Below are 27653 nucleotides of genomic sequence, written 5' to 3'. Positions count from 1 at the left end.
GTGTTATGGGTTGAATTGCATCCCTAAAAAATGTTTGTTGGAGTCTTCAGTGGTAGAATGCTTGCTTTCCATGCGAGAGACCCGGATTCAATTCCTGAACCATGCACCCCCAAAAATATATACATACATATATTTTTTTAACCCTCAGGTCCTCAGGCCCTCAGAACATGGAAATAGGGTCACTGCAGACAAAATTAGTTAAGATGGGGCCATAGAGGAGTCAAGTGGGTTCCCAATCCATGTCATCCAATAGGGTGTCCCAACAAGAACAGGAAGACAGACATGAAAAGGAGAGTCGCAAGTGAAGGTGGAGGCAAGAAAGAAGGCCAAGTGGAGAGAGGCAGAAGCTGGAGAGATGCATCTCCAAGCAAGAACGCCAAGGAGGCTGGCAAACACCAGCCACTAGCCGAGGTGAGGATGGTTCTCTCCTAAGGCTTCAGAAGGAGCACTGCCCTGCCGACAACTTGATTCTGGACTTCTCGCCTCCAGAATGGCGAGAGGATAAATCTCAGTCATTTTAAGCCACCCGGTTTTGCAGAATTTGTTACGGCAGCCCCAGCAAACTAAGACGCTGGCCCAGGCCAGGCCTAGGACCCAGGGGTCCTTATGAGGCCAAAGCGAGGGGCTGACAACTGGGGCTGGCTCTGGAAACAGGGAGGCAAGGGTGGCAGAGGCCCAGGCTGGGGGACGGAGGCCTGGGTGCGGTCCTGGCTGGCAGGCTGGCTGCCCAGCCTAGGCCTCTGGGCAGGTCTTGCGTCTCTTCAGTGCCGAGTCAGCTTTCAACACACTGCCAGGTGCTGCTAACTTGTGTGCCTCGAGCAGCCCATGAGAAGGACACCACTGCATCCGCACATCATGGATGAGAAAACTGAGGCTGCAAGAGCTAGGGAGCAAATCCAGGTGTGTCCACTCCAAAGGGCACACTGTGCAGAGAGGTAGGTGGACCTCAAGGGCGTGGAGCCTCTAAGGATCCAGTTGGTCTCCGGTGGATAGCCAGATCTCCCCTGGCCTGGGGGGCCCAGTTGAGGCAAGATGATACTGCTCACATAGATAATTAGATCACCAAAAAGACACTCAGGCAAATAACCCAGTTAAATGGGCAAAGGACTTGACTAGACACTTCCCCAAAGAAGGCTAATGGCCAATAAGCACAGGAAAAGATGTTCAACGTCTTTTAGCCATCAGGGAAATGTGAATCATAACCACAATGAGAGACTTTTCAGCAGCATTGAGATGCTACCCATCCATCTATCTCCTGAGTCTTCGAGGACCCTGGGGATGCCTGGAGATCAGGAGCCTTGTCCCATGGTGTCAAGGGATCCCTGCCAGATGGCAGGCTGGTGCCCCAGGATGCTGGGCACCATTTCCACTGACTACAAGCTCTGAATGGATGTGGAAAGTTGTGGAAAAATTAAGAAAGAAGAGATAGTACGCTGATGCCTCACCTCAAACAGGGAGAGAAGGTGGCTTCAAAGGGACCACTTGAAGAATTTGGTTTCACTAACAACCAGACAAGCAGTAGGTGAGCAAGACTCAAGTCTTGACCACAATTTCCAGATTCACTTGTCATGAATCCCAAACCGTTCATCTGGGAGCAAACTCAGTACAATCAACAGAAACATGAAGTGTCTCCAAGAGAAGGAGCCAGAGGCCACTTCTGGTGGCCACCAGAGTATACAGGTGGTGCTGGAGCAGATTCATGGTGCTCTGTGGTTGATGTTTGAAAGCCTGAGGGAAGTCCTAGGTCTGGCCGGTTTTCGCTAAGAGATCCTGGCATGGACTTTGGTGGTTGTTCTAAAGTACCCACATATCATAAGGAGGGAAAAAGAGTTAGCCACAGGACTTCTGCCTGTGTTGAAGAACATCATAAAGTTCACGAGAAGACTGGCCTGATGACACCAGCCTGTGGAGTCCTTGAGTGCTGTGTGGTGGAGGCCAGTCCTCTGATATTACAGACTCTGCTCGATAGCACTCAATACAAATTTCCAAAAGCTCTTTCCTCAAGGTTACGGCAGACCCTCTGGAAGAGGAACAGAATAGTGTCTCCCCTGAACGTTCATCTCATGGAATGATGATGGCTTAGCTTCAAGAAAGAAGCTTGGGTAGGAGCTAAGCCCTCTGGGTAGGAGAGGCTCTCTTTGGTAGTTAGATGCAGTTGGCAATCCACAGGGTAAGAGAAGCCCTCTGTGGTAGTTAGATGCAGTTGTCAACTTGGCCAGGTGAAGGTGCCTAGTTCTGCTGCTGTGGACATGAGCCAGTGGCATGTGAACCTCATCTGTTGCTCATTACATCTGCAGTCGGCTAGGAGGCGTGCCTGCTGTAGTGAATGCTATTTGATTTAATTAGCTGGTGCTTAAATGAGAGAGCGCAACGTAGCATAACCCAAGCAGCTCAGCATTCCTCATATCAGCACTCGCAGCTCAGCCCAGGCCTTTGGAGATGCAGAAAGAAAACACCCCGGGGAAAGTTTTTGGAATCCAGAGGGCTGGAGAGAAGGCCAGCAGAGATCACTAAGAAAGAACCTCAGATGAAAGTTCGCTGCCTTTCCTCTGAAGAACTAATGAAATAAATCCCCTTTTATTAAGAGCCAATCCGTCTCTGGTGTGTTGCATTCCGGCAGTTATCAAACTAGAACACCCTCCAATCCCAAATGACTAACACAAATAAAGACGATTGAAAAGCATCTCAGATGAATGGAGAACTACAGAAGAAAAGAATGGATGGTGTGAATGAAGACACTCATCTTCTGGAACATCTACAAGTGATTACTCAAGAAACTGTGAAATGGAAGCAAAGCATACAAGAGTCAAAGGAGTAGACAGAAGTGATTGAACATTGCAATGCAAGAAATGAGAGGATGTGGAGGATAAAGATAAAATCTCTCACTGAAACACTTACATGGGTGATGCCAACTTGGAATTAGACAAAAAGAGGGACTCTGAAGCTGGAGATCACCTAGTTTATCAGTGAGCAATTGATCTGAATGAACTCACTAATACCGCAAATCTAAATGTTTCTTCTAAAAGGCTTGAAGGAGAAAAACAAGAAATAGTTAAGAAAGCATGTGAAGAAAAGCAAATGAATGAAGGGATTACATGGCAAATAAAAAGTCTGCAGAATAAGCAAACATCTTCAGAGTCTGAAAATCTGCAACTGGAAAACAAGATAGAGAAGTTTCAGATGAAACTTCAAATACTTCCTGAGGTCCACCAAAAACATGCTGAAACTTGAGAGAAATTCAGTTGAGGAGGAATGTTACTGCTCAGAAATGGAGAAGAAGCTTCAAACATCAGACCTGCAGCATCTACAAGAAGATTGGCTAAAGACCTGGACAAGGAGTTGGAAAGGACCACTGTCTTCTACTACAACCAGATAATATATCATGAGAAGAAAGTTCAAGAAAAAGAGCTGGAAGCTCTGGCCACTGTGAGAAAGTTCAAGAAGCGAAGAAAGAAAAAACAATTACAACAAGGAATTATTGGCAAAAGTAGAAGTGAAGCCAAGTGTCTCCCAGGTGGCCCTTTTGCCACTGATGTTCCAACTGCAACCTTCAGGAACCTGAAGGTTTGATTCCGTTTCATGCCACTGAAATGCCCCTCAATGACAGCAGTGCATCTGCTGAGGCCTTCACTCTGTAACAGTCATATTGAGTAATCTCTTCTTTAGTATAACTGTTATTGTCTAATTAATGCTGCCATTGATGTTCTTATTGAACTTGATATTATAATATATATCAGATAGATGTTTAATACATCTGTTCTGATACACTGCATTTCATTAGATCTTCTAGAAACAGATACTGTAACTATTGTGATTTAATTGAAAAAAAGGTCTAGGAGTAGTTCTGTTTATGACAGTTCTGGTGTTTAGATTTTAATGCATTTTTTGGAAAATAAACAGAAACTAAACCCACTGCGTCAGTTTGAATCTGTTGGGAACCCCAGAAAAGCCCATGTTCTTTTAGTCCGACCTTGTGGGTGAAGACTTGTGGTGGCTGGGAACTTTTGCTGAGTTGGTTTCCATGGAGATGTGACCCAGCCCATTCAAGGTGGGTCTTAATTCCTTTGCTGGAGTTCTTTATGAGAGAATAAAAGGCAGACATATTTTGGAAAGAGTTCAGAGAAGCTAAGAATGGCCCAGGACAAACAAGCAAGGGCCCACAGAATCTGAGAGAGAAAGGCACAGGCATCAGAAGCTGAAAGCAATGCCACCCAGGAGCACAGGACCAGAGATGCCAGCCACGAGCCTTCCCGTGTGACATAGGAACCCTGGGTACCATCAGCCTGTCTTCAGAGACAAGGTATCTTTCTCTGGATGCCTTAATTTGGACATTTTCATGGCCTTAGAACTGTAAATTTGCAACCTAACAAATCCCCTTTATAAAAGTCAAGACACTTACACACAATGAGATAACACTTCACCCTAGGATGGCCATAAAAAAAGCCAAGTGTTGGCAAGGATGTGGGAAACTGGAAACCTCGTACACTTCTGGTGGGACTGTTAAATGTCACAGCTGCTTCGGAAAAATATTAGCAGTTCCTTAAAATGTTCATAGGCCAAAGGGCTGGACCCAGGGTTCGGGGAAGATGGAATAGGATAGGTCAAGTTCATGCTCCAAGAAGCAGCTAGAGAAGGGATGGGAAGGCAACTGAGACGGCAATTCCAGGGTGTAAGTAACCAGGGAGGTCTTCTCCACCACATAGGGAGGCCCTGGTTACAAAAGCTGAAGAACTGAGATGCCGGAAAACATCCAGCTGGTGCAAACAGCCTAACACGCCTGTCCCCAAATGGAAATCCGGAGCCCCCAGGAGTGCATGGGCGGGGAGTCTGGGACTGGGAACACCCTACCTCAGTGTCCCCCACGCCACACCTGCTCCTGTGCGCCAAGGTCAGAGCTGTACCACTTACCCACGGCCCCCACACCACACCTCTACAACCCCGCGACACACACCCCAGGCTCAAAGGCACAGCGTAGCGCCCCAACCTGTGCTGCCACGCATCACTGCACTGCTGTGCCTGCTCCACACCCCACATCCTGCTCCACATCCATCCCACAAGTACAAAGCTTTAGATGACTGAAGGAAATCAACTTCCAAATTAAACTAATCAAGATATTTACATGCCGTGCAGATAACAGAAGATCATTAATAATATCAAGGTGCAGACAGATAGAGCCTAACAACCAAATTAAAACACCAGAAGAGACACAGACTTTGGAACAACTAAGCAAAGATGTTCATATAACCCTACTAAATAAAATAAATGGGATGGCTAATGACATAAAGATCAAGAAGACACTAGAAGAGCATAAAGAGGAATTTGAAAGAATAAATAGAAAAATAGCAGATATCACAGAGATGAAAGATGTTGTAGACCAAATAAAAAATACACTCAAAGATGCCAAGATGGAACCTTCTTGTGAGGTGTGGAATCTAGTTTGTCCTCCAGAGCAGCTAGTAAATGCCAGGAACAATACAGAACAAGTGCTGGGGCCACGTCAGTGACTGGACACACAGCGTACACCAGTCCGGACCAGCTGTGACCCCACACAGAACTGTTAAGTCCCCCAAGACAGGGAGCTAGCGCCCAAACCCGATGGGCACAGCAGCCTGGTTCCCAGAGGGGAAAGGACAGAGGAACTGGAGCTCAACCAAGCTCCAATTGCAGATTTAATTAACAAATTCTGACTACTGAAAACAGGCCCCCAGCTCAGAGCAACCCAGAATAAGAGCTAAAGGTACTAGGAGTTCCACCCCACCTCCCAGTAGACAGGGGGCACGGCTGATGGAGAAAAAGAAAAACACAGGCTTTTTGGATCAGACAGCACAAAATACTTGAAAAGGGCTGGACCCTAAAAAAAGGGGGCACAAGAGCCTGGAGATACATAGAGCAATGTACAAACTTAACTTCTTGATTAACAAACCTGAGGAACAGGGGCCTGCTCTGAAAAGGATTTTTTTTTTCTTTGTTTCAACTACTTAACAACCCCTTAGATAGAACTGAAAGGCTTCTCAGGCTCCAACTGCCCCAGGCAAGGATGGAATTAAGCTTGTCTGCGAGACAAAGAGGCTCCTCAAATGAAAGGAATTAATTCCCTGGAGGCAGTGCCTTCCCCAAGAAAGGAATGGGAGCCAGCTCAGGTGGAATCCCGTCCCCCAAGGAATTTAGGCCCCAGGGACTGGAAAACTGAAGCAATTAAAGCCAGCCTACAGCCTCTCCTCTGTCTCAACTGAGTCCCCAGCAGGGAGAGTCTGCTGAAATTAAAAGGCACTGCATCACTTTATGGTGGAGAGAAGTCACAGGCAGACAAGCACGACATACCTGCAGGATAGGAAAAACACAGGGTCTAGAGGCTTCATAGGAAAGTCTGTCAACCTGCTGGGTCTTACCCGCAGGGAAACTGCTGCAGGTAACTCTTTCCTCCTGAGAGGAGGCCAGTGCAGTCTGGAAAAATCTGCCTGTGGCCGATAATACATTAGTAGACCCTCCTAAAAAAACAAAAAGCTCCATATATGCAGGGCAAGAAACAGAAAAACAAGAACAAAAATTCTGATCAGTTAAACAAAAGCTACACTAGAGGTCTAGAATAAGTTGAACAAAATGTCAAAGAACAGATAGACACAAAGCCCTCCAGCAAGAAAATCCTTGCTCGTAAAAGAGTGAAAACAACCTCCAGAATAAACTAATTAAGGAAATAAGATGCCTAGATGCCAGCAAAAAAATAAGAAATTGTACTAAGAAAATCGAAGATATGGCCCAAATGAACAAACCAACAATTTAAATGAGATACAGGAGATGAAACAACTAATTCAGGATGTTCAAACAGACATGGAAAATCTCATCAAAAATCAAATCAATGAATTGAGGGAGAATATAAAGAAAGCAAGGGATGAACAAAAGCAATTGAAAGTCTGAAAAAAACAAATCACAGAACTTATGGGAATGAAAGTAGAAGAGATGAAAAAAAAAAGCAATGGAAACCTACAGCAATAGATGTGAAGAGGCAGAAGGAAGAATTAATGAACTGGAGGACTGGATATCTGAAATTTGACTCACAAAAAATGTATAGGGAAAAGAATGGAGAAAATAGGAGCAGGGTCTCAGGGAATTGAATGACAACATGAAGCATGCGAATATGCATGTGGTGGGTGCCCCAGAATGAGAAAAGAAGGGAAAAGGAGGAGAAAAACTAATGGAGGAAATTATCGCTGAAAATTTCCCATCTCTTATGAAAAATTTAAAATTACAGATCCAAGAAGTACAGCGTACCCCAAACAGAATAGGTCCACATAGTCATACTCCAAGACACTTACTAATAAGAATGTCAGAGGTCAAAGAGAAAGAGAATGTTGAAAGCAGCAAGAGAAAAGCATTCCATCACATACAACGGAAGCCCAATAAGACTATGTATGTGTGGGTTTCTCAGCAGAAACCATGGAGGTGAGAAGACAGTGGCGTGATATGTTTAAGATTCTAAAACAGAAAAACTGCCAGCCAAGAATTCTATATCCCAGCAAAATTGTTCTTCAAAAATGAGGGGGAAATTAAAACATTTTCAGACAAAAAAATCACTGAGAGAATTTGTGATCAATAGACCAGCCCTGCAAGAAATACTAAAGGTAGCACTATGGGCAGATAGGAAAGACAGAAGAGAAAGGTGTGGAGAAGAGTATAGAAATGAAAACTATCAATAAAGGTAAAAAGAGAAAAAAAATTAGATATGCCATATAAAATCCAAAAGGCAAAAACATTGAAGAAAGTGCCTTTACAGTAATAACATTAAATGTTGATGGATTAAACTCACCAATCAAAAGACACAGACTGGCAGAATGGATTTAAAAAACAGGATCCATCTATATGTTGTCTACAGCAGACTCATTTTAGACTGAAGGACAAAAATAGATTGAAAGTGAAAGGTTGGGAAAAGATATTTCATGCAAACAGCAATCAGAAAAGAGCAGAAGTAGCTAGACTAATTTCTGACAAATTAGACTTCAAATGTAAAACAATTAAAAAGACAAAAAGGACAGTATGTATTAATAAAAGGAACAATTCAACAAGAAGACATAACAATCATAAATATTTATGCACCAAGCCAGAGTGCTCCAAAATTCACGAGGCAAACACTGACAACACTGAAAGGAGAAATAGACACATCTACCATAATAGTTGGAGACTTCAATTCCACACTCTCATTAATGGACAGAACATCTAGACAGAGGATCAATAAAGAAATAGAGAATATGAATAATACAATAAACGAACAATACTTAACAGACATTTATAGGACATTACACCCCAAAACAGCAGGATACACCTTTTTCTCAAGTGCTCATGGATCATTCTCAAGGATAGACCATATGCTGGTCACAAAGCAAGTCTCAATAAATTGAAAAAGATTGAAATCATACAAAACACTGTCTCAGATCATAAAGGAATGAAGCTGGAAATCAGTAACAAGCAGAGAGCCAGAAAACTCACAATATATGGAGACTAACAACACACTCTTAAACAACCAGTGGGTCAAGGATGAAATTACAAGAGAAATCAGTAAATATCTCGAGGCAAATGAAAATGAAAACACAACATATCAAAATTTATGGGATGCAGCAAAAACAGTGTTAAGAGGGAAGTTTATTGCCTTAAATGCCTGTATCAAAAAAGAAGAAAGAGCAGAAATAAAGGAATTAACTGTCCACTTGGAAGAACTAGAGAAAGAACAGTAAACTAACCCCAAAGCAAGCAAAAGGAAAGAAATAATGGAGATTAGAACTGAAATAAATGAAATTGAGAATATGAAAACAATCAGAAAATCAACCAAACCAGAAGTTGGTTCTTTGAGAAAATCAATAAAATTGATGGACCCTTAGCAAGGGTGACAAAAAGAAAAAGAGCAAAGATATAAATAAATAAAATCAGAAATGGAAGAGGAGATATAACCACTAACCCCACAGAAATAAAGGAGGTAATGAGAGGATACTATGAGCAACTATATGCTAATAAACTAGACAAAGTAGATGAAATGGACAACTTTCTAGAAAGGCATGAACAACCAACATTGACTCTAAAGGAAACAGACGACCTCAGCAAAACAATCACAAGTAAAGAGACTGAATCAGTCATCAAGAAGCTCCCCCCACAAAAAAAGTCCAGGACCAGATGGCTTCACATTTGAATCCTACCAAGAATTCAAGAAAGCATTAGGTACAAAATTTATATTTCAGCAAGTACATTTCCTAATATAACTTATGTGGACAGCGTAACTGAATGCCATAAGTACATGGAACCTTGAGTAGGGCATGAAATTTTGTAGGTTTGTCCAGAGTGATGCTCTGATAAATCCCATAGTGATTTGAACAGTGAATAAAAAGTATTTGCAAAGTCCCCTTGGGGGAATGGTGAGAAAGGGGGAAAATTCAACTTCCCCAAGTGGAGAATTCTTGATAGTCTCACAAACAGTGGGGACAACCAAATCAATAGGCCAAGCCCTTGATCTTGGGGTTCACGCCTATGAAACCCACAAAGGATAGGCTAAGCCTACTTAAAATTAGGCTTAAGAGTCACCCCCAGAGAACCTCTTTTGTTACTCAAATGTGGCCTCTCTCTATAAGCCGACACGGCAAGCAAGCTTACTGCCCTCCCCACCTCTACGTGGGACATGACTCCCAGGGGTGTAAATCTCCCTGGCAACGTGTGACAGAAATCCTGGGATGAGCTGGGACTCAGCATCAAGGGGTTGAGAAAATCTTCTCTACCAAAATGGGGACGAGAGAAATGAGACAAAATAAAGTGTCAGTGGCTGAGACATTTCAAACAGAGTCAAGAAGTTATCCTGGAGGTTATTCTTATGCATTATATAAATTTCCCATTTTTAGTTTATGGTGTATTAAATTGGCTAGAGGAAAGTACCTGAAACTGTAGCGCTGTGTTTCTTGAAGATGATTGTATAATGATACAGCTTTCACAATGTGACTGTGTGATTGTGAAAACCTTGTATCTGATGCTCCTTTTATCTATGGTATGGACAGATGAGTAAAACATATGAATAAAAAGTACACAAATAATAGGGGGAACAAAGGTTAAAATAAATTTGTAGATTGAAATACTAGCAGTCAGTGAGAGGAAGGGGTAAGAAGTACGGTATGTATGACCTTTTCTTTCTTCTCTTTTATTTATTCTACTGGAGAGATGCAAATGTTAGGAAAAAGTTCAAAAAATGATCACTGTGATGAATACACAACTATGTGATGACACTCTGAGCCACTGATTGTACACCAGTACAGAATGTCTGTATGTCAAGAATGTTTGCATTTTTGTTTTTTAAGGTTTACTATATATATACATATACACACCCAAGACACACAACAGCAGATATGAAGAGGCAGAAGAAAGAATAATTGAACTAGAGGATTGGACAACTAATCTCAAACATACAAAACAGCAAATGGTTAAAAAGATGGAAAAATTTGAATTGGATCTCAGGGAAATGATGGACAAAACAAAGTGCACAAATATAAGAATCACTGGTGGCCCAGAAAGAGAAGAGACGAATAAAGGGTTAGGAAGAGTAGTTGAGGATATAACGGGGGGAAACTTCCCAACCCTTATATAGGATATAAATATACAAGTCAAAGAAGTTAAATGAACTCCAAATAGAATAAATCCAAACAGGCGTTCCCTAAGACACATACTAATCAGTCTGTCAAACGTTGACGAGAAGCAGAAAATCCTAAAAGCGGCAAGAGAAAAACAATCTATTACATATGAGGGAAACTACCTAAGACTGAGTTCAGACTATTCAGCTGGCACTATGGAGGTGAGAAGGCAGTGGTATGATTTAAGATCCTGAAAGAGAAAGTGTCCTTCAAAACTGAGGGAGATATTAAAATTTTCACAGACAAAAACTAACAGAATCTGTCAACATGAGACTGGCCCTACAGGAAATACTAATGGGAGTTCTACCAATTGAGGAAGAAAAAAAAAAGACAGGAGAGGAAAGTCTGGAGGAGGGCAGAGAACTGAAGAGTACCAGTAAGGGTAACTGAAGGATAAAAACAGATAGAGGGAAAAGAATATATAGATCTGACAAACAAAATCCAAAGGATAAGATGGTGGATTCAAGAAATGCCTTTTCAGTAATAACTTTGAATGTTAATGGACTAAACTTACCAATTAAAAGATACAGATTGACAGAATGGTATAAGAAACATAATCCAGCTATATACTGTTTTCAAAAGACTCATCCTAGACACAAGGGCACAAATAGATTGAAAGTGAAAGGATGGGAAAAGATGTTCCACGCCAGTTGTAACCAAAAGAAAGCAGGAGTAGCTGTACTAATACAGACAAAATAGACTTTAAATGCAAAGACATCATAAAAGACAAAAGAAGGACACAATTCACGAAGAAGAAACAATGATCATAAATGTTTAGGCTCCCAACAAAGGAGCTCCAAAGCACATGAGGCAGACATTGGTAAACCGGAAGGGAGCAACTGACTTTTCAACAATCATAGTGAAAGAACTGAACACACCACTCACCTCTATAGTTAGAACAACCAGACAGGATAAACAAGGAAATAGAGAAGTTGAACAACTTGATAAATGAATTAGGCCTAACAGACATATGTAGGTCATTACACTCCAAATCACCAGGATATATATTTTTCTCTAGTGCTCATGCAACATTCTACAGAATGGATCATATGCTAGGGCATAAAACAGGTGTTTATCAATTTAAAAACATCAAAATTATTCAAAGCACTTTCTCTGATCACAATGGAATGAAGGTGGATCTCAATAACCACCAAAGAACAAAGACATTCACAAATATATGGAGATGAAATAACGCACAAACAACCAATGGGTCAAAGAAGAAATTGCTAGAGAAATCAGTAGCTATCTAGAGACGAATGAAAATGAGAATGCAACGTATCAGAACTTATGGGATGCAGCAAATGCTGTGCTGAGAGGGAAATTTATTGCCCTAAATTCCTGTATTAAAAAATAAGAAAGCAGCTCTTTCTCCACCGGCGGCGCTCCCGCCGCCATCTAGCCCTCCTCTTCCTCTTTCTCCGCCGGCGGCACTCCCGCCGCCATCTAGCCCTCCTCTTCCTCTTTCTCCGCTGGCAGCGCTCCCGCCGCCATCTAGCCCTTCTCTTCCCCCTTCTCTGCCGGCACTCCCGCCGCCATCTAGCCCTCCTCTTCCCACTTCTCTGCCTGCGCTCCCGCCGCCATCTAGCCCTCCTCTTCCCCCTTCTCTGTCGGCACTCCCGCCGCCATCTAGCCCTCCTCTTCCCCCTTCTCCGCCAGCGCTCCCGCCGCCATCTAGCCCTCCTCTTCCTCTTTCTCCGGCGGTGCTCCATCCGCCATCTTATCCTTCCCTTTCTCCTCCTACTCCAGCGGCTCTCCAACCACCACCGTGCCCTCTTCCGCCTTCACCGGCTCCTCCGCCACCGTCCTCGACAGCCTTGCCATCCTCACCTTTCCTCCTCCAGAGCAGCTACTAGGGTAGTAGAAACAATACAGAACACCTCCCGGAGCCACGAAAGAGATCAAAAAGACAGCGTACCCCATCCTGGAACAGCTGACTGGCTGGGAGAACCTGCTCCGGTGAGATTGCCGAGGGGTGCGAGCTTCCCCGGGTGGGGCAGCAAGCGGCCGGAGTCCCTCCCCTCCTCCTTCCGAGGCCAGCTGGCAGAATTGGGCAGGCGGTCCCTTCAAGCCGTGGCGGCTAGCGCCCCCACCATGCACGGCCCCCCGGACCAACTGAGAGAATTGGATTGGAAATCCCCAGGCCGCGGAGAACAGTGACCGGGGGGGTCCCTTCCAAACACGTAACTCCCCGGTCCCGCTGGGAACTGTGCACTCTGCCAGGCCGCGGCGGCTGGCACCCTCCCGCCACGCTTGGTGCCCCAGGCCGACTAGGAAATTCAGACGGGCGCTCTCCTGGGCTGTGGCAGCCGGCGACCCTCCCCGCATTCGGACCCCCGGGCCGGCTGGCACTCTTCCAAGACGCTTCGGCTGGCGAACCTCCCCCACGGCGAGAGTTTTCCAAAGTTAAAGGATCCACAGCACCTTTTACTGGTGGGACCCACAGACAAACGTGTGCCACGAGCGCCACCTACTGGGCAGGATAAGAAAAACAGAACCCAGAGATTTCACAGAAAAATCTTTCAACCTGTTGGGTCCAACACCCAGGAAAATCTGTCTAAATGCGCAGACGCCAACAGAAGATAACGGATCACGCTCAGAAAATTGAAAATATGGCCCAGTCAAAGGAACAAACCAATAATTCAAATGAGATACAGGAGCTGAGACAACTAATGCTGAATATACGAACAGAAATGGAAAACCTCTTCAAAAATGAAATTGATAAATTGAGGGAGGACATGAAGAAGACATGGGCTGATCAAAAAGAAGAAATAGAAAAACTGACAAAACAAATCACAGAACTTATGGAAGTGAAGGATAAAGTAGAAAAGATGGAAAAAACAATGGATACCTACAATGATAGATTTAAAGAGACAGAAGATAGAATTAGTGATTTGGAGGATGGAACATCTGAATTCCAAAAAGAAACAGAAACTATTGGGAAAAGAATGGAAAAATTTGAACAGGGTATCAGGGAACTCAAGGACAATATGAACCGCACAAATATACGTGTTGTGGGTGTCCCAGAAGGAGAAGAGAAGGGAAAAGGAGGAGAAAAACTAATGGAAGAAATTATCACTGAAAATTTCCCAACTCTTATGAAAGACCTAAAATTACAGATCCAAGAAGTGCAGCGCACCCCAAAGAGATTAGACCCAAATAGGAGTTCTCCAAGATACTTACTAGTTAGAATGTCAGAGGTCAAAGAGAAAGAGAGGATCTTGAAAGCAGCAAGAGAAAAACAATCCATCACATACAAGGGAAACAAACCCAATAAGACTATGTGTAGATTTCTCAGCAGAAACCATGGAAGCTAGAAGACAGTGGGATGATATATTTAAGTTACTAAAAGAGAAAAACTGCCAACCAAGACTTCTATATTCAGCAAAATTGTCCTTCAAAAATGAGGGAGAAATTAAAACATTCTCAGACAAAAAGTCACTGAGAGAATTTGTGACCAGGAGACCAGCTCTGCAAGAAATACTAAAGGGAGCACTAGAGTCAGATACAAAGAGACAGAAGAGAGAGGTATGGAGAAGAGTGTAGAAAGAAGGAAAATCAGATATGATATATATAATACAAAAGGCAAAATGGTAGAGGAAAATATTATTCAAACAGTAATAACACTAAATGTCAATGGACTGAATTCCCCAATCAAAAGACATAGACTCACAGAATGGATTGAAAAACAGGATCCTTCTATATGTTGTCTACAGGAAACACATCTTAGACCCAAAGATAAACATAGGTTGAAAGTGAAAGGTTGGGAAAAGATATTTCATACAAATAACAACCAGAAAAGAGCAGGAGTAGCTATACTAATATCCAACAAATTAGACTTCAAATGTAAAACAGTTAAAAGAGACAAAGAAGGACACTATCTACTAATAAAAGGAACAATTAAACAAGAAGACATAACAATCATAAATATTTATGCACTGAACCAGAATGCCCCAAAATATGTGAGGAATACACTGCAAACACTGAAAAGGGAAATAGACACATATACCATAATAGCTGGAGACTTCAATTCACCACTCTCATCAATGGACAGAACATCTAGACAGAGGATCAATAAAGAAATAGAGAATTTGAATATTACACTAAATGAGCTAGACTTAACAGACATTTATAGGACATTACATCCCACAACAGCAGGATACACCTTTTTTTCAAGTGCTCATGGATCTTTCTCAAAGATAGACCATATGCTGGGTCACAAACAAGTCTTAACAAATTTTAAAAGATTGAAATCATACACAACACTTTCTCGGATCATAAAGGAATGAAGTTGGAAATCAATAATAGGCGGAGTGTCAAAAAATTCACAAATACGTGGAGGCTCAACAAGACACTCTTAAACAACAAGTGGGTCAAAGAAGAAATTGCAAAAGAAATTAGTAAATATTTCGAGGCGAATGAAAATGAAAACACAACATATAAAAACTTATGGGACGCAGCAAAGGCAGTGCTAAGAGGGAAATTTATTGCCCTAAATGCCTATATCAGAAAAGAAGAAAAGGCAAAAATGCAGGAATTAACTGTCCACTTGGAAGAACTGGAGAAAGAACAGCAAACTAATCCCAAAGCAAGCAAAAGGAAAGAAATAACAAAGATTAGAGCAGAAATAAATGAAATTGAAAACAATAGAGAAAATCAATAACACCAGAAGTTGGTACTATGAGAAAATCAATAAGATTGATGGGCCCTTAGCAAGATTGACAAAAAGAAGAGAGAGGATGCAAATAAATAAGATCAGAAATGGAAGAGGAGACATAACTACTGACCTCACAGAAATAAAGGAGGTAATAACAGGATACTATGAACAACTTTATGCTAATAAATACAACAATTTAGATGAAATAGACGGGTTCCTGGAAAGACATGAACAACCAACTTTGACTCAAGAAGAAATAGATGACCTCAACAAACCAATCACAAGTAACGAAATTGAATTAGTCATTCAAAAGCTCCCTAAAAAGAAAAGTCCAGGACCAGACAGCTTCACATGTGAATTCTATCAAACATTCCAGAAAGAATTAGTACCAACTCTCCTCAAACTCTTCAAAAAAACCAAAGTGGAGGGAAAACTACCTAATTCATTCTATGAAGCCAACATCACCCTCATACCAAAACCAGGCAAAGATATTACAAAAAAAGAAAACTACAGACCAATCTCTCTAATGAATATAGATGCAAAAATCCTCAATAAAATTCTAGCAAATCGTATCCAACAACACATTAAAAGAATCATACATCATAACCAAGTAGGATTCATCCCAGGTATGCAAGGATGGTTCAACATAAGAAAATCAATTAATGTAATACACCATATCAACAAATCAAAGCAGAAAAATCACATGATCATCTCAATTGATGCAGAGAAGGCATTTGACAAGATTCAACATCCTTTCCTGTTGAAAACACTTCAAAAGACAGGAATACAAGGGAACTTCCTTAAAATGATAGAGGGAATATATGAAAAACCCACAGCTAATATCCTCAATGGGGAAAAACTGAAAACTTTCCCCCTAAGATCAGGAACAAGACAAGGATGTCCACTATCACCACTATTATTCAACATCGTGTTGGAGGTTCTAGCCAGAGCAATTAGACAAGAAAAAGAAATACAAGGCATCAAAATTGGAAAGGAAGAAGTAAAACTATCACTGTTTGCAGACGATATGATACTATACGTCGAAAACCCAGAAAAATCCACAACAAAACTACTAGAGCTAATAAATGAGTACAGCAAAGTAGCAGGTTACAAGATCAACATTCAAAAATCTGTAGCATTTCTATACACTAGTAATGAACAAGCTGAGGGGGAAATCAAGAAACGAATCCCATTTACAATTGCAACTAAAAGAATAAAATACCTAGGAATAAATTTAACTAAAGAGACAAAAAACCTATATAAAGAAAACTACAAAAAACTGCTAAAAGAAATCACAGAAGACCTAAATAGATGGAAGGGCATACCGTGTTCATGGACTGGAAGACTAAATATAGTTAAGATGTCAATCCTACCTAAATTGATCTACAGATTCAATGCAATACCAATCAAAATCCCAACAACTTATTTTTCAGAAATAGAAAAACCAATAAGCAAATTTATCTGGAAGGGCAGGGTGCCCCGAATTGCTAAAAACATCTTGAGGAAAAAAAACGAAGCTGGAGGTCTCGCGCTGCCTGACTTTAAGGCATATTATGAAGCCACAGTGGTCAAAACAGCATGGTATTGGCATAAAGATAGATATATCGACCAATGGAATCGAATAGAGTGCTCAGATGTAGACCCTCTCATCTATGGATATTTGATCTTTGATAAGGCAGTCAAGCCAACTCACCTGGGACAGAACAGTCTCTTCAATAAATGGTGCCTAGAGAACTGGATATCCATATGCAAAAGAATGGATATTCTCACACCCTACACAAAAGTTAACTCAAAATGGATCAAAGATCTAAACATTAGGTCTAAGACCATAAAACAGTTAGAGGAAAATGTAGGGAGATATCTTATGAATCTTACAATTGGAGGCAGTTTATGGACCTTAAACCTAAAGCAAGAGCACTGAAGAAGGAAATAAATAAATGGGAACTCCTCAAAATTAAACACTTTTGTGCATCAAAGAACTTCATCAAGAAAGTAGAAAGACAGCCTACACAATGGGAATCAATATTTGGAAACGACATATCAGATAAAGGTCTAGTATCCAGAATTTATAATGAGATTATTCAACTCAACAACAAAAAGACAGCCAACCCAATTACAAAATGGGAAAAAGACTTGAATAGTCACCTCTCAGAAGAGGAAATACAAATGGCCAAAAGGCACATGAAGAGATGCTCAATGTCCCTGGCCATTAGAGAAATGCAAATCAAAACCACAATGAGATACCATCTCACACCCACCAGAATGGCCATTATCAACAAAACAGAAAATGACAAGTGCTGGAGAGGATGCGGAGAAAGAGGCACACTTATCCACTGTTGGTGGGAATGTCAAATGGTGCAACCACTGTGGAAGGCAGTTTGGCGGTTCCTCAAAAAGCTGAATATAGAATTGCCATACGACCCAGCAATACCATTGCTGGGAATCTACTCAAAGGGATTAAGGGCAAAAACTCAAACGGACATTTGCACACCAATGTTTATAGCAGCGTTATTTACAATTGCAAAGAGATGGAAACAGCCAAAATGTCCATCAACAGACGAGTGACTAAACAAACTGTGGTATATACATATGATGGAATATTATGCAGCTTTAAGACAGGATAAACTTATGAAGCATGTAATAACATGGAAGGACCTAGAGAACATTATGCTGAGTGAGTCTAGCCAAAAACTAAAGGACAAATACTGTATGGTCCCACTGATGTGAACCGACATTCGAGAATAAACTTGGAATATGTCATTGGTAACACAGTCCAGCAGGAGTTAGAAACAGGGTAAGATAATGGGTAATTGGAGCTGAAGGGATACAGACTGTGCAACAGGACTAGATACAAAAACTGAAAAATGGACAGCACAATAATACCTAATTGTAAAGTAATCATGTTAAAACACTGAATGAAGCTGCATCTGAGCTATAGGTTTTTTTTTTTTACTATTATTATTACTTTTATTTTTTTTCTCTATATTAACATTCTATATCTTTTTCTGTTGTGTTGCTAGTTCTTCTAAACTGATGCAAATGTACTAAGAAACGATGATCATGCATCTATGTGATGATGTTAAGAATTACTGATTGCATATGTAGAATGGTATGATTTCTAAATGTTGGGTTAATTTCTTTTTTTCCATTAATTAATTAAAAAAAAAAAGAAACAATGAGTCAAAGAAAAAATAAATAAATAAATAAGAAAGCAAAAATCGAGGATTTAACTGCTCTCCTGGAGGAACTTGATAAAGAACAGCAAACTAACCCCAAAGCAAATAGAAGAGAAACTACACAGGTGAAAGCAGAGCTAAATGAATGGGAAAACAAAAGAGCAATAGAGTATCAACAAAACCAAAAGTTGTTTTTTTTAAGGAAATCAATAAAATTGATGGGCCACTAGTAAGGCTGACAAAGACAAAAAAAGACAAAAAAAAAAGGCTGACATAGAATTACATGACCCAGCTATTCTGCTCCTCAATACAGACCCAAAGAAGCAAAAACACAAGTCTAGGCAAAAATATTTACACGAACATTCATTAACACCTTATTCAGAAGAGCCAGTTGGAAGGAAACAGCCCAAACGTCCACCAACTGATATATGGATAAACAAAGCAGCCATACCATACAGTGGGACACTATTGGGTGTAAAAAGGAATGCATGACCCATGCTACAGCCTGGATGGTCCTCGAAAAACATCTGCCACGTGAAAGAAGCCAGATACATAAGGTCACATGTCATACGACTGCATTTACATGAAACACACAGAGCAGGTAAATGCAGAGAGCAGACTGGAGGTGACCAGGGCCTGGGGGAGGAGGGTAGGGGGAAGGACACCAATGGGCTTCCACTGGGGATGATGAGATGTTCTGGAATTAGATAACAGTGAACTGCACAACCTGTGACTATTCTAGAAACCACTGAGCAGCACCCTCTAAAACAGGGAATTTCATGGCATGGGAATGACATCAAAAAAGTCATCAAAAAAAGACCCTCCAGAAAGCAAGCCTTCCCCAGGCAGCACTTGGAGTGGGGAGGAAGGCAGGTCATCCTTTACCGGCTGTGGGAGGATTTGGGGCATCCTGCGGTGCCCCCCACCCCTTGCGGGGACCCACACACCTGGCAGGCCCAGCGGGGCGGGTGGGAGGTGGGCAGGGCTGGCAGGCACGGGCGTGTTGGGGTCCGAGGAGATGAGCTCCCCAGGCTTCTTGCCCAGGGGCCCCTCAGGGATCAAGTCCGGGGTGCTGTACTTCCCGTTGACATGTTCGAACTCCTGAACCTGGGGGTGGGAGGTGGGAGGAAGGAGGGCGAGGTCACGGCTGGCCCCTAAGGGCTCGGGGACTGGGGTGTCCAGGGCTGGGCGGGGGGCAGCTCAACTTGGCCATCGCCGGCCAAGCCAGACCCTCCTGCCTGCACACATTCCCCACCAACTGTCACCAGCCCAGTGCTCCCCCGCCCTGGGACCCAGCACCCAGACCTCCAGCCCCGGTCCCCTCACCCACACAGGCGTTCTGGATGGGCCCCTCTGGCCGGGGCTGGGCCAGGGCCCAGGGCAGCCGGCACGAGGGCTGGCCGGCTTACTCACCCACCTTCTTCCTAACCAGGGACATGACCCCGATCCGCGTGAGCACGTGCTGCCGCGACAGGCCCTCCCGGGGCACGCCGTCCGCGAAGGTCTCAGCGCCATCCGCCCCCGGCTCGCACAGGTGCCGCATGAAGAGGGAAACGTAGGCCCTGGGGGGGGCGGGCAGCCAATTCAGGGTGGGGGGCGCCGGCAGGGCCCTGGTGCCTCCTGGCCTGGAGTCATCAGCCGTCACCTGCTTCCCAACAGGCCATGCGGGTGGCACCGGCGGGGGACAGAGACCCCTCCCCAGGCAGGGAGCCTTGCCGCCCGGCCCTCCCCGGGGACAGCCCAGAACCTTCCGGCCGCAGCTGACAGCGGCGGTCAGGGCTGTGCGCCTCACCTGAACTCCTTCTCGCTCTTCCCGCGGAGGTCCCGCACCAGCCAGTGGGAGTTGAAGGCGTCCTGGGGGGGCATGCCCCAGCGCATGATGGCGTTCAGGAAAGCCTTCCGTTGCCGGGCATTGAAGCCCAGCACCTGCAGGGCGAGGCCGAGGGTGGGGTGAGCCCCGGCAGACGGGCCGGAAAGACTGAGAACTGGGGCAAGAAAGGCCTGGGGGGGAGGGGAGGGGGGAGAAGGCCTCCCGCTGTGGGGGCTGGGGGGTCCGGGAGGCAGGAACCCAGGTCTGGTCCTTGCCCCACCTCCCTGGGGAAGTGGGGGAAGAGGGTAAACAAGGGCCTAGGAGAGAGTGGGGAGCAGGAGGGCCCCCACCTCAATGTTGCCACCGACTCGCGCGAGGAGGGGGGGCAGCGGCTTGTCCCTGTCGCTCTTGAGCTGCCTCCTGGATTGTCGCCGTCCACCTGGGGGCAGCCCCGCCACAGCCCTCAGTGGGGCCCCCATAGCTGCCCTCCAACCCTGTCCCCACCCCTGGCGGGAGTCGTTGACCCCCAGCCCCAGGCCGGCCCCCCACTCCCACTACCCTTCCTCCTGACCCACGCCAGGCCGGGTCCCCAGCACCCCCAGACTCACTCTGCCCTTCTGGCCGCTCCTCGAAGTCCTCGTCCTCGTCCTCAGAGCCGATGGAATATTCCGACTGGTTGTCCGAGAGCTCATCCTGCCACTCTGCGGAGGCCGGACAGGGGACAGGGCGAGTGCCCAGGCCACAGGCTACGGGTGGCCAGGGAGAGGCCCCCAGGGCCCCACCGAGCCCCCCACCCCAGCCCAGAGAACAACAGCGAGAAAGAAACACGCCCAGGCTGGAGCCAGGTACCTAGCCGTCACAGCCGCTCACACCCCCGCTCGCAGGGATGAGCTAGCACTCCCCTATCTCACAGATGGGGAAACTGAGGCTCAAGGAGACTTGCCCAAGGTCACACAACTAGCAGCGGTGAAGCCACTCCACCTCTACCCATCTTGACCCCACAAACACCTGCCCCAAGCCCCCTTCTCCCAGAAGGCTGCTCCTACCGCGTGCCCAGCTCACCTCCTGCCCACCCTCTCTGTGCCTCTGCCCAGGGGCTTCCTACTACGAGGAGCCCTCACTGCACCTCTCAGAACACTGCCCCCCTGTGCCCCACCCCCTCAAGGAAACAGCACCCAGAGGGGAGTGGCTCCCCGCCCGAGCCCCGCCCCCCAGTGGCCCCATCCGTGGCCCCGGAACAGCAGGGCAGCCCCGACAAATGCCCTGTCCTGAACAGGCAGACGGCACCCCGGGACCCCTCCTGAGCAATTAGGCAGCCCCGCCCCCAGTGGCCTGAGCCCCGCCCCCGAGGCCTGAGTCCCGCCCCCGAGGCCTGAGTCCCGCCCCAAGCTCCGCCCCCAGGCCCCGCCCCCGGGCTGCGCCCACGCACCCTGGTCCTCCTGGGAGGCGTCGTTGTAGTTGACCTGCTTGCGGATGCGCTTGCCCTTGCCCAGGTTGCGCGCCAGGTCCTCCTGCTGCTGCTCGTAGTGGTGCCGCAGCAGCTTCTCCCAGTAGTCGGGGTCCACGTTCTCCTCCTGCTTGATGATCTCGCGCTCCACCTCCTCCTGGGAATGCGGGGCGGGGCTCAGGGCAGGGAGGGGCCTTCAACAAGGGCAGGCACATGGGGCTCGGTGGGCGTGATTGGTGGATGGGGCTCCCCGGGACACAGCACCCGCGGCCTCTGGGGGGCTCCTGCTGCGCCCCAGGCCTGCCCTCTCCCGCTCCAGGATGAACTGGAAGACCCCCTACTCCAGGAAGCCCTCCCTGACCATAGGCTCTGAGCCGTCTTCCCCTCCCTGCCTCTTGGGGCACTCATTCAAGTACTCACTCATTCATTCACTCCACAAGTATTTACCAGGCACTGGGGTATATCGTGGAACCAATCCCAGCCCCTGCCCTCGGGAGACCCCCCCAGTTTCAAAGGGAAAAGTGGCAAGTGAAGGACAAGGGGCACACGGGTCTGCATGGGAGGCTGGGAGGCAGGGGAAAGGGCCCACCCAGAGAGACACCTAGGGGCTCATGTTTCAAGGACAGAGTTTGGGGGGATGGGAGAGACAGGCAGGTTCTGGACCAGGGAGTGGCCGGGTGGGCAGAAGGCAGACCCCCGGGCAGAGAGCGGCGGGTGGGTGCGTGGAGGGGCTCTAGGCAGGGCGCAGGGGCTCTAGGCAGGGCGCAGGAGACGGTCGCGCAGCTTGGGAGGGTCCGTGGGGCAGCCGGGCAGGAGGCCAGGAAGAGGCCTTGGGGTGTCAGGGAGGCCGGTGGCCGCAGCCCTCCCACCCCCTGCTCCTGAGGGCAGGTCCTGGGTGCAGGGCGGGGCCCTTACCACGCCGTCCTCCTCGCGCACCACGTACTGCGCCACCTTGAAGGAGCTCAGGTATTCGTTCATGTTCTGCAGCTCCGTGTCGTCCGTGGCGTCCTGGTTCCGGTCCAGCAACTTGGAGATGGCCGCGTCGTCGTAGTGGATGACACTGCTGTCCTCCACGTCCTTGTTGTCACCTGGGGGCAGAGGCCGGGAGCGCCCAGGCCTGGTCCTTCCCGGTGCACCCTAACACCTGCTACCCCCACCCCCGCGGTCACAGGCACCCCCCAGAAGGGCCGCTGGGGGACAGCAGACGTCCTGACAAAAAAGAGGAGCTGGGAGCAGCAGGGGTTGGACCAGTCACCTCTTCATCTGGACCAGCTGGGGGCCGGCCCACGTGAGCTCCTACCTGGCGGGGTGCTGCCATGTTTTTTTTTCGCACCGGCGGCCAGGGCTCCCCCTCTGGAGGAGGGGACGTCAGGGATGGGCGTGGCCGGCCTCTGGCCCTGAGACATCATCCCTGCAGGGTGAGGGGGCCAGGGGTGCTGGTGGAGGAGCCATGCGGGGTGGCCCGGCCCTGCCCGTCCTGCCCGGGGGTCCCGGGGAGGGGAGCCGAGGAGGGACGCGGCTGGGGCAGGACCCCCGCCCCACGCCGCGCCCCGCCCGCGCCCCTGCGTACCTTCCACGTCGTCCTTGAAGAGCTCCTCGGTGCCGAACTTGAGGATGTCGTCCAGCTCCTGCTTGGTCATGGAGCCCGACTTGGAGCCGAGGCCCGGCCGCACCACCAAGTGCGTAAGCATCATCTTGCGCTTGGCCACCTGCGTGATGCGCTCCTCCACCGAGGCCCGCGTCACGAAGCGGTAGATCATCACCTTCTTGTTCTGCCCGATGCGGTGGGCGCGGCTGAAGGCCTGCGGGCGGCCGGCCCCTCAGTGCCCACGCGCGGGCCGCACGGCCGCCTGGCTGTGCCCGCGGAAGGGGGGGGGGGGGCGACTATGGGGCCGCGTAGCCGCGCCTGGGGCCGAGCGCTGGTGGGCAGACGTGGGTGCGAGGGGGGAGGCCTGGCCGGTGCGGGGGTCACCTCTCTGGGGGTCCCCAATGGGCTTGTGGGATCACACAGTGGAGGTGCTTGGCCTCCTTGAGTGTGCAACTCCGAAGGCATGCAAGGCCCTGAGGTGGCCCGGGCCACAGGGTGTGTGCATATGTGGGGCATGTCTGAAACTTCGTGTGGCCAACTAGCACCCAGTGCCTGTGCAAAGCCAGAGAACCACCCGGTGTGACTGCATCTGTGCACTGCGTTTGTGCCTGTGGGCACACACGTGCATGTGAGAAACATGTTTTTGTGTGCCCCTAACAGTACAAGCCTTGGTGATGTGTGCATGTGTGTGTGTGTCCCTGCCCCCGAGGAGGTGGCCAGAGGTAATTTGGGAGCATCTCTGCTACCACAGCCCCTCAGCCCCTCTCACCCTCTAGCCCCCTACTTCCACCCCAGCAGCCCCCTGCTCGTTCCTCCTCTCCCCAGGCTCCTGCAGGCCAGGTCCCCTCCCCACTCCCCGTCCATCTGGTCCCCTCCAACACCAGCCCCTTCTGGGTCCTGGGACCCCCCCCAACCCATCACGGCTCCCTCCACATTCTGGCCTTAGGTTAATGGGACAGACCAGAGGTTAGCAGCTACCACCACCACCACCACCATGCTGTGTGTCCTCAGACAGGCCCCTGCCCTCTCTGGGCCTGCTTCCCCCTCTGCATAAGCCAGGCCTGGAGGGCTGGGGGCAAAGCCTCTGCTTGCCACCAGGGAGCCCTCCATGGTACCTGCCCAGGGGCAACCAAAGCCAACACATCAGCCCAGGTGGAGGGAAGGGCCCCCAAGGACAGGACCAGGGGTGATGAGGAAGGGGGGGTGGGGGCGGGTGGCAGGGCTGCAGACCTGGATGTCATTGTGCGGGTTCCAGTCTGAGTCATAGATGATGACCGTATCCGCTGTGGCCAGGTTGATGCCCAGGCCGCCCGCCCGTGTTGAGAGGAGGAAGCAGAACTGTTGGGCGCCGGGGGCTGCAGGGGAGAGGCCAGTGCCCGGCAGGGTGAGTGAGGTAGACCCAGAGGTGGGGGTTCAGGCAGGTGGGGGGTGGGAGGGGCACCAGAGTGCAGAAAGGAGCAGGACAAGGCCTGGGGCCCCTCGAACAGGCAGCCACCCTAGCGCCCAGAGGAGACGCCAGGCACAGGGCAGGAGGAGAGCGGCCACCTGACCCCTGGACCAAACAGAAGGAACCGGAATAAGAAGGAAGTGGCTTTCAAAGCCAGATGGGCAAGAGCCAGGCTGCAAACTGTCAGTAGGTACGGGCAGAACCCCCAGTTAGGGGAAGCTCCCCAAAGGCCTCCCAGCCCACCATGTGGTCAGGCCAGCCAGGGAGAGTCCAGGGGTCACAGCTCCAGGGCCGAGACCGCACCCCACTAGGCAGGTCCCTCGGGCCCTTCGTGAAGAGACCTGGGACTGACCACGGGAGATGCAAATAGTCTCTCCATGCACCAAATGCACTGCCATGCGTGGTCACGGCCCTGGCTGGCTCCTGGCTTCCCCTCCCTCTCTCAGCCACACGCAGGCAATGACGAGCAATGGGGATCGCTGCCCTGGTGCCTGTGCCATGTGACCCCTGCCCTTTGTGAGGGTGGAAGCTGGACACAGCTGCAGGCCCCAGGGAGCAAGGTCTCATCACCCTTGGTGCAAACCTGCCACTAAAGAGACCCCCAATCCAGCTGCCCAGTTCCCCGTTCTGGATGCTTCCTTCACTAAGGAGAGGGTTCCACGGCATGACAGTCGTGGGCCCTCTACATTTGCCTCTCCTCCCAGGCAAGGGGCACTGGGCAGACGGGTGAGGCTGGGAGGAGAGATTGCGTGTGGGGGACCTGGCCCTCCTCTCTCTCCTTCTCCCTGTAAGTGGGTGGCCAAGGGAGCATGTGCTTGGCCCTGCCCCTCCCTGCTGTGATGTGGGCCAGGCTGTGCCCAGCACTGCTGGTAATTGGGGAATTTAGCTGGGGTCAATACAAGACACCCACGGGTGCCAGCCAGACCCTCAGGATCAGCTTCATTTGGTAACAAAGGTGATATCTTGCTCTCCCATTTGCTTTTGCCTGGGCTCTCTCTAACTCAGTTCAGAACAGGTGTTAACTACTGGGCCCTTGGAACCCCAGCAGCCTCCGGAAGGTTCCATGGGATGAATTCCTTTTAACACTTGAAACTAGGGAGAGGTTGCTATGACTTAAGGACTGGTCTGCTTTCCTTAGCTGATCTTAACACCGGCTGGGTCCTCTCAGAACTTAGCCTGGGAGAACAAATAGAGATGAGGTCCCACTTGAGGACCCCTGAGAGTAGGTACCATTGAATCTGTCAATCGCCTCTTGCCGGAGGCCCCCTGTGATGCCACCATCAATCCGCTCGTACTTGTAGCCTTCGTATTCCAGGAAGTCCTCCAGGAGATCCAGCATCTTGGTCATCTACAAGGGAGACGTAGGCCTAAGGGGCTGCCACCAGTGGAGCCCCCAATGGGGCTGCAGGCAGGGACCCCACCTCAGTGAGGGGAGGGCAGGGCAGCCTGCCGAGTTGGGGGACAACTGGTACCCAGACAGGCCTGATGCAGGAGTCTCTGGAGAGGAACACTACAGCCAACCTCATCCCCTCAGAGCTAACCCATCCTCCCCACAGTCCCAACGTAGCTTCCGGGCTCAGATGCCTTCCAGAAGAAACTCCCAGCTCCTGGTCCTGGCATTCGAAGCTCTGTCAGCCTTGCTGCCCAGTCCCCGTATAGACTTCACCTCCCAGTGCCTTCTTCACACTCTCTAGCCATTTCAAACCAACTACAGGCACCACCAGATCCAGTCTTTCTTCCTTGTATTGCCCACCCCTTCCTGCCTGGAGAACTCTGTAAAGTCTTTCCTGATTGGATTCCTCCCACAGGAAGAGAGGGGCAGTCCCTGCTGGACCCCCATAGCTCCAGTTCATTTCCCTTTGCTCCTGAGGGTTAGTTTGGCTGGGTATAAAATTATCAGTAGCCAGTTTTTTCCTGTCAGCATATTGAAGATGCTGCGATTCTCTCCTGCCCCTATTGTTGCTGGTAAGAAGTCTGAAGACAGTCTGTCTGTCATTCCTTCATAGGTACTAGGTCTGGAGTGTGGCAGCTTCACTGCAATGCACTGATGGGTTAGTTTAATGTTATCTTGCTTTGTCCTCCTGAGTGCATTTTGGACCTGAGACTGCATTTTCTAGTCAGGCAAACTCACCAAATCCTGCTTCCTTGCCATTTCCACTATTTCTTCTGTGACTCCTATTAGATCGTGGCTGGAGGATCTCAAGGTAGCCTTGATGCTCTTTCACACTTTCACCATTGTCTATGAAAGCCCTTAGTGCCAGGTTCCAATCCCTGTGTGTGTTCATCTACAGTGCTGAGATTATCCAGTCTCTTAAAACGCTTTACTTATGTGACTAAATTCCCATGCAGATCTTTTCCTTATCCAGTTGCTCCTGTTTTATTTCCTCCTGGCTCTGCTTAATTTCTTTCTGATTTACAGATATTGCTTCATTATTTTTGAGGACTTTAAACATGGTTCTGTAAAGTCTTTTGGAGGCTGTTCTATCATTTTCCTTTCATTTGGATTCTAATCGCCATTTTGTGGGATTCTTAACATTTGGTCTGGCCATGGGTTTGGAGTTTTGGTGAACAGGTTCATTCGGATGGGAAAGATCCGTTTCTGTCACTTTTCCTCTGTGCACATCTCCAGAATTTGTGCACTTTCCTCTACTTGGTCCCCTGATGTCTCAGCACAGAACTGCTAGCGAGGTGTGGGGGACTGTGGCTCCTGTCTCTAAGCCAGCTCAATCCAGCTCCTGCTCACGGGGTTGGCTGGCTGCCTCCACGTTCCTCAGCCTGGCGCAGCCCCAGAGACAGGCCAGGACTGCAGACAGCGGCAGCTATTTTCAGGCAACATTCACACACAGAGGAGCCACATCCCTGGCTCTAGCTCGGTG

The 27653-nt window shown here is 47.9% G+C and overlaps 1 protein-coding gene across 7 annotated transcripts in view; it reads right to left on the bottom strand.

The window, feature by feature from the left end:
* CHD5 (chromodomain helicase DNA binding protein 5) overlaps positions 1-27653 on the bottom strand; it is an 84745-nt gene that overhangs the window by 14070 nt on the left and 43022 nt on the right. For all 7 annotated transcript variants that reach the window (XM_077151494.1, XM_077151492.1, XM_077151495.1 and 4 more), the window contains 11 exons: positions 26008-26125; positions 24561-24685; positions 23313-23544; positions 23043-23153; positions 22658-22830; positions 21725-21899; positions 20904-20996; positions 20646-20734; positions 20278-20411; positions 19903-20047; positions 19433-19592 (listed from right to left, as the gene is read on the bottom strand). In XM_077151494.1, coding sequence (XP_077007609.1) covers positions 19433-19592; positions 19903-20047; positions 20278-20411; positions 20646-20734; positions 20904-20996; positions 21725-21899; positions 22658-22830; positions 23043-23153; positions 23313-23544; positions 24561-24685; positions 26008-26125 — 1555 coding nt within the window. The remainder of the gene's footprint in view (positions 1-19432; positions 19593-19902; positions 20048-20277; positions 20412-20645; positions 20735-20903; positions 20997-21724; positions 21900-22657; positions 22831-23042; positions 23154-23312; positions 23545-24560; positions 24686-26007; positions 26126-27653) is intronic.

Source organism: Tamandua tetradactyla, chromosome 2, assembly GCF_023851605.1.
Source record: "Tamandua tetradactyla isolate mTamTet1 chromosome 2, mTamTet1.pri, whole genome shotgun sequence".
In the NCBI taxonomy this organism is placed as follows: Eukaryota; Metazoa; Chordata; class Mammalia; order Pilosa; family Myrmecophagidae; genus Tamandua; species Tamandua tetradactyla.
Note: the sequence above shows the minus strand (reverse complement) of the source record. Positions and strands in the feature narration are given on the sequence as shown.